Here is a 7,523-nt window from a genome sequence, read left to right as displayed (position 1 = left end):
CAAAGAGTGAAAAATTTAAAGGGGTCTGAATACTTTCCGTACCCACTGTAGATACTTGCAGTTTGGTGCTTGTCTCCCTCCAGCTCCAACACAACCCACTCTGCTCAGCTTCCCCCAGCCGACTGACCACAGTGAACACATGGCCTGGTTGTGGTCATAGCAATCCAGGTACACCTAACCAGGACCTGTAGTGCTAGGATTTAACCCCTAGCCTATCTGGCTTTCCTAAAGTAACTTCGCATGGGCAGGCGTCTGAACAGTGGGATACATGTCCTGCTCTGCCCTTATATGAAATGAGAGTGCTTCCACAAGATAAGGTTTTAATACTAGAGACAGGATAGGACCGCCCCGATTGGGTACACCTTGTCACGGTGGGATGGCCTTTTCATTTTTTGATCAAAATAATGTTAACTAAGTACCTATAGTGACTGCAGACTTTTGTGTCAAACCTGGACAAGCCCTTTAATTATAAAATGAAGCCCTGCAGCATGCCAATCCTAACAGTGTGTAATATACTCACTGTTAGGATTCAGCTCTGCTTGCTGGTTCCAGCAGTCATCACATGGCCACTTCACTCATATGCGATTTTCATACTTTCGGTCATGGGACAATTTGGGGCGGGGGCGCCAAACTGAATTCTTGCCCAGGTGCCAGAAAACCTTGATACACCTCTGGTTGTAACCATGGATAACTAAGCTACTGCAATGCCCTGCACATGAGGTAAGCGACATAGTGAACCAGAAGAACTATACTACATTTCTAATTGTAGGTATTTACTAATATTGGGGATAGGATCTTGGAGATGGGAATACTCCTTTTACTATCATTAAATGCTCAATTTAGTGTATAGTTTTTCTAGAACTATGATAGGGAAGAGATATGCTCCAGTATCTGTGATCTCAGGTCCTGGTGGGGAAGTGTAAAAGTTGTTCTGCAAGTCTTATCTTGGAGGACAGTAGACGCACAGAGCTGTAAGAGCAGTTGTCACACTATTTTTCAGGAAGTAAGAAGCTGGCACAAAGTGATCCAGGTGAGAAGCAGGAAGGTAAGCTACACCGACACATAGAAACAGGTGCATGAAAGACACAGGAAGGCTGACACATCAAAGCTGACAAAAAGCTGAGAAAACAGGTAAAGATTCAGCGAGTTTACAAACTCGTCTGTAAATGTCTGTGATGCCTCTTTGATTTGTATCCTGTGTTACCTATCATAAGATGGCAGTGTTTGCTCTTTTGTCGTATAGTGGACAGGATGGGCCCTCCTCTGAGGCTGCATGAGCTGATTCGAGCCATCCGTAGTGTTAAGACACAGAATGAGGAGAGAGAGGTGATCCAGAGGGAGTGTGCTGATATCCGATCTGCATTTCGAGATGAGGATTCAGTGTACCGTGGACGAAGTGTGGCCAAACTCTTGTACATGCATATGCTGGGTTATCCCGCACACTTCGGACAGGTAGGAAGGTTTTTCTGTGTTTAAAGTGTCTTATTTAACAGGGATTTCCTGACTGTCACTGTGAGAGTGTCTGTAAAATTGCCGTAACTTTCCAGTATGGAGACATAATGTCATATATTTGACAGGCTTATGTCGGGATACCTTTTCTAAGGGTACTGAAATAATGTCTGGCTTCATTGTTGTTATACAACTTTAGCTCTTTCGATGGCTTTATACAATATGAAGAAAGTACACCACCGATACTTGCTTACAGCCATTGACCGGTATGCTTAATAGCACTACTAGGTTGATATAAGTCTTCAAACCTTAAAGGGGTTGGTCTCATCTTATTGTGTAGGTAAAATTGCAAATTGCTTGTAATTTACTCTAATTAAAAATCCTTTCAGGTCTCAAGAAAAGAGGGACTTTTCATTTTATAATTTACAGCTCGCTGCCAAGGTTACTGGCCACCTCTGTAATCTCAGAGGTGACAGGTTACCTATTACAGGAGTACACTTGCAAGCTGTGTATAAGCATTGCTTCAAACCTGGCTGGATCCCTGAATCCGGTCAGCTTCAGTTCCCCTGCGCTCCTCTGATGATGCAGAGGCAAAGCTGCCTCAACTAGCAGCATTCAGGGAGCACACAGATTGGGGGGCTCAGCCCTGCCGCTGATCAATCATCCGAAGCACACCGCATCCCAACAAGCAGGAATCTGGGAGGTAGGGGAGTGGTGCACTCCTGAAGATAGGATCCTGAGTCTACCACTATTTAATGGGTGACATATACAGTGCCTACAAGTAGTATTCAACCCCCTGCAGATTTAGCTGGTTTGATAAGATGCAAATAAGTTAGAGCCTTCAAACTGCAAACGAGAGTAGGTTTTATGAACAGAAGCATAAATCTTACAAACCAAAAAGTTATGTTGCTCAGTTGAATTTTATTAAATTTTAAACATAAAAGTGTGGGTCAATTATTATACAACCCCTATGTTTAATATTTTGTGGAATAACCCTTGTTTGCAATTACAGCTAATAATCGTCTTTTATAAGACCTGATCAGGCCGGCACAGGTCTGTGGAGTTATCTTGGCCCACTCCTCCATGCAGATCTTCTCCAAGTTATCTAAGTTCTTTGGGTGTCTCATGTGGACTTTATTCTTGAGCTCCTTCCACAAGTTTTCAATTGGGTTAAGGTCAGGAGACTGACTAGGCCACTCCAATACCTTGACTTTTTCCCTCTTGAACCAGGCCTTGGTTTTCTTGGCTGTGTGCTTTGGGTCGTTGTCTTGTTGGAAGATGAAATTACGACCCATCTTAAGATCCTTGATGGAGGAGCGGAGGTTCTTGGCCAAAATCTCCAGGTAGGCCGTGCTATCCATCTTCCCATGGATGCGGACCAGATGGCCAGGCCCCTTGGCTGAGAAACAGCCCCACAGCATGATGTTGCCACCACCATGCTTGACTGTAGGGATGGTATTCTTGGGGTCGCATGCAGTGCCATCCAGTCTCCAAACGTCACGTGTGTGGTTGGCACCAAAGATCTCGATCTTGGTCTCATCAGACCATAGAACCTTGAACCAGTCTGTCTCAGAGTCCTCCAAGTGATCATGAGCAAACTGTAGACGAGCCTTGACATGACGCTTTGAAAGTAAAGGTACCTTACGGGCTCGTCTGGAACGGAGACCATTGCGGTGGAGTACGTTACTTATGGTATTGACTGAAACCAATGTCCCCACTGCCATGAGATCTTCCCGGAGCTCCTTCCTTGCTGTCCTTGGGTTAGCCTTGACTCTTCGGACAAGCCTGGCCTCGGCACGGGAGGACACTTTCAAAGGCTGTCCAGGCCGTGGAAGGCTAACAGTAGTTCCATAAGCCTTCCACTTACGGATGATGCTCCCAACAGTGGAGACAGGTAGGCCCAACTCCTTGGAAAGGGTTTTGTACCCCTTGCCAGCCTTGTGACCCTCCACGATCTTGTCTCTTATGGCCTTGGAATGCTCCTTTGTCTTTCCCATGTTGACCATGTCTGAGTGCTGTTCACAAGTTTGGGGAGGGTCTTAAATAGTCAGAAAAGGCTGGCAAAAGAGATCTTTAATCCACACTTGTGAAGCTCATTATTCTTGGTGCCTGAACTACTTCTTAATACTTTAGGGGGACCAAACAGAATTCTTGTGGTTTGAGGGGTTGAATAATAAATGACACTCTGAATTAACTTTTAACGTTTTAAAAAAAAAACAAAAAAAAAAAACAAAAACAAAATTTGCTGCAGTGCATTTCCCACTTCCAGGCTGATCTACAGTACAAATGTCACAATGCCAAGTTAATTCCGCATGTGTCAACCAACTAAATCTGCAGGGGGTTGAATACTACTTGTAGGCACTGTATATCATTAAGATCTTTGGGTTCTGATGATGCTACATTAAAATAATTTAAGTTTTTGATCAGTTATTTGTACCTTGAAGCGTTTTTTTAGGTCCTTTCATGTCTTAATAACTTTTTATTTGTACATTGTATAATTAAAATAAAATCTGTATTTTCAAATTTCAGATGGAGTGCTTAAAATTGATAGCCTCCCCTCGATTTACAGACAAACGAATTGGATACCTTGGCGCTATGATGTTGCTTGATGAAAGGCAGGACGCCCATTTATTGATAACCAATAGTATGAAGAGGTGAGATGCTCAAGAAACAGTTTAAAGAAACACTAAAATGGACCAAAACTGAATGGTTAACAAGTTAATTCTATAAATTATATATTATGAAACGTGCAAGTTAAGACTTCATTCACACATTAGAGCCATGTACAGTCATGGCCAAAAGTATTGAGAATGAGACAAATAGTAATTTTTCCAAAGTTTACTGCTTAATTTTTTGTAATGGCAATTTGCATATACTCCTGAATGTCAAAGAGTGATCAGCTTAACAGCAATTACTGTACTTGCAAAGTCAATATTTGCCCAGAAAATGAACTTTAACCCCCAAAACACATTTCAACATCATTGCAGTCCTGCCTTAAAAGGAGCAGCTAACATCGTTTTAGTGATTGATCCATTAACACAGGTGTGGGTGTTGATGAGGACAGGGCTGGCGATCAATCAGTCATGATTAAGTAAGAATGACATCACTGGACACTTTAAAAGGAGGCTGGTTCTTGGTATCATTGTTTCTCTTCAGGTAACCATGGTTATCTCTAAAGAAACACGTGCAGCCATCATTGCACTGCACAAAAATGGCCTAACAGGGAAGAGTATTGCAGCTACAAAGATTGCACCTCAGTCAACAATCTATCGCCTCATCAAGAACTTCAAGGAGAGAGCTTCCATTGTTGTCAAAAAGGCTCCCAAGAAAGACCAGCAAGCGCCAGGACCGTATCTTAAAACTGTTTCAGCTGCGGGATCGGACTACCAGCAGTGCTGAGCTTGCTCAGGAATGGCAGCAGGCTGGTGTGAGTGCTTCTGCACGCACTGTGAGGCGGAGACTCTTTGAGCAAGGGCTGCTTTCAAGGAGGGCAGCAAAGAAGCCACTTCTCTCCAGAAAAAACATCAGGGACCGACTGATATTCTGCAAAAGGTACAGGGAGTGGACTGCTGAGGACTGGGGAAAAGTCATTTTCTCTGATGAATCCCCTTTTCGATTGTTTGGGACATCTGGAAAACAGTTTATTCGGAGAAGAAGAGGTGAGCGCTACCACCAGTCTTGTCTCATGCCAACTGTAAAGCATCCAGAAACCATTCATGTGTGGGGTTGCTTCTCAGCCAAGGGAATCGGCTCACTCACAGTCTTGCCTAAAAACACAGCCATGAATAAAGAATGGTACCAGAATGTCCTCCAAGAGCAACTTCTCCCAACCGTCCAAGAGCAGTTTGGCGCCCAACAATGCCTTTTCCAGCATGATGGAGCACCTTGCCATAAAGCAAAGGTGATAACTAAATGGCTCATGGAACAAAACATAGAGATTTTGGGTCCATGGCCTGGAAACTCCCCAGATCTTAATCCCATTGAGAACTTGTGGTCAATCATCAAGAGACGGGTGGACAAACAAAAACCAACAAATTCTGGCAAAATGCAAGCATTGATTATGCAAGAATGGACTGCTATCAGTCAGGATTTGGTCCAAAAGTTGATTGAAAGCATGCCAGGGAGAATTACAGAGGTCTTGAAGAAGAAGGGGCAACACTGCAAATATTGACTTGCTGCATTAACTCATTCTAACTGTCAATATAACCTATTGGTACTCATAATATGATTGCAATTACATTTCTGTATGTGATATAAACATCAGACAAACACTAATAAAAACCAGAGGCCAGCAGATCATGTGAAAATATAATTTTGGTGTCATTCTCAAAACTTTTGGCCATGACTGTAGTGCTGTATCGTGCTCTTTGCAAACAATAGAGACATGTGGAGCTGTATAGTGCTCTGTATGTGTTACAGATATTCTTTCGGGGAGAATCGCTCACTTTCATGGTCATTTCATAGAACATAGCCCGATTTTTTGTTTCTAAATAACCGAGCTTTCATTCATTTTATCATAAAAAGGTGGACATTGTTTGGCCTCACAGGGCCTTTCTCAAGTCAACGCCTGCATAGTGAGATGAATAAAAGTTATTTGGAACCTGTGGTGTTTTGGATTCTCCTTTCTCTATGTATTTGTGACGTGGCAGAAGCGACGTGGCACCAAGTTTAGCATAGAGTACGACAATTGGTGCATGAGACCCATATCAATTGCAAAGTTTTATGAAACCATTTATATATGTATATATTATACATATATATAAAACTTTAAATTGACCCCAATTTAAATCTAATGCGTCACTGTGTATGACCTCATTGGACATTGAAGCACGCATCGGGTACACTTTTTATGGTTAACTTTGCTTATATACGGTATGTATTTTGTCATGATTTACATTTCTATAATTCCTATTACACAAATGTAATTTTACCATATACTATTTATTATGTTTCCTCCCCAGAGATTTAGAGCACAGCTCCGCAGTAGTGCAAGGTCTTGCTCTTTGTACTCTTGCATGCTTAGGATCTGTAGAGATGTGTCGGGATCTGGCTGGAGAAGTTGAACATCTTCTACAAACATCGAATGGCCATGTCAAGAAAAAGGTGTCACATAACAATATAGTGCAAAATGAAGTCAGAAAATGGTTGTTAATGAAAAATAACCTGGGGGATGGAGTAGGAGAAATTAAAAAGAAGAGGGGGCAATCAGCTGACTGAAGAGGGGCTAGATTATTTTATAACTTTTCATTTTTTAACCCAGTTGCTCATTATTTTTCTTCACATTACTAACCCTTCAGCCTACTCCTCCCACATACTGACTCATTGATCGCTGACGTTCAGCCATGCCTTGTATGCTACCTCTTGTATTGCTCACCTACGATTCACACCTACAGGCTGTTTTGTGTGCTGTACATATTATCAGGAAGGTCCCTGATTTAGTGGAAATGTTCATCCCGACCAGTGAGATGTTGCTATCAGAGAAGAGGCATGGTAAGTTGTTGAGTGGATGGAAAGCTGGTAGTATTGTAGACATTGATATTATGGGAGCAGTCAACATAAAGAGCATTTAACATCAGTGTCTGACTCACCCATAGGCCATGTTCACACGATCAGTATTTGGTCAGTATTTTACATCAGTATTTGTATTTCAATAATTTTTATTGAATTTTTAAGATAAGGTAAATATGGGGAGTGGAAAAGGAGGGAGGAAAAAATAAGCAATAAGGGGAAAAATATTATTAAAAGGGAATAAGGAAAATAGGGAAAGAAAAAAAGAAGGGAGAACTTAGTTTATACAGTCAAGATAATTATAGTTAACATAGCACAACATATCAAAAATAGCAAATATTTGTAAATAAGCACAAACAGTATAGTATAAATTTCACAAACGAGTACAGATTGTAAGGTAGGACACAGTATTCTGCAATGAAACGAAGTAGTTAGAGGAAAAGCACGATCCCAGCAATCCCATTTTTTCGTGTATTTCTTGTATAGGTTGTTTACTATAGCATACCTAAGTTCTAATGATTTATGTAAAGAGATTTTTTCAAGAATATCTGAAAAATTTGGCAGAA

General features: G+C 41.6%; 1 protein-coding gene across 2 annotated transcripts in view; it reads left to right on the top strand.

Moving 5' to 3' along the window:
• The first annotated feature begins 976 nt into the window (after positions 1-976).
• Positions 977-7,523, top strand: part of AP1G2 (adaptor related protein complex 1 subunit gamma 2) — a 76,125-nt gene continuing 69,578 nt past the window's right edge. For both annotated transcript variants that reach the window (XM_073671076.1, XM_073671075.1), the window contains exons 1-5: positions 977-1,131; positions 1,244-1,452; positions 3,979-4,103; positions 6,411-6,552; positions 6,843-6,939. In XM_073671076.1, the coding sequence (XP_073527177.1) occupies positions 1,252-1,452; positions 3,979-4,103; positions 6,411-6,552; positions 6,843-6,939 (565 nt within the window). In that variant the 5' untranslated portion in view covers positions 977-1,131; positions 1,244-1,251. The remainder of the gene's footprint in view (positions 1,132-1,243; positions 1,453-3,978; positions 4,104-6,410; positions 6,553-6,842; positions 6,940-7,523) is intronic.

This window comes from Phyllobates terribilis, unplaced genomic scaffold (genome assembly GCF_046119375.1).
Source record: "Phyllobates terribilis strain yellow unplaced genomic scaffold, ASM4611937v1 Scaffold_1__5_contigs__length_1240528914, whole genome shotgun sequence".
NCBI classification, from domain to species: domain Eukaryota; kingdom Metazoa; phylum Chordata; class Amphibia; order Anura; family Dendrobatidae; genus Phyllobates; species Phyllobates terribilis.
The sequence above is the reverse complement of the archived record's forward strand: the minus strand, read 5'-3'. Positions and strand labels throughout refer to the sequence as shown.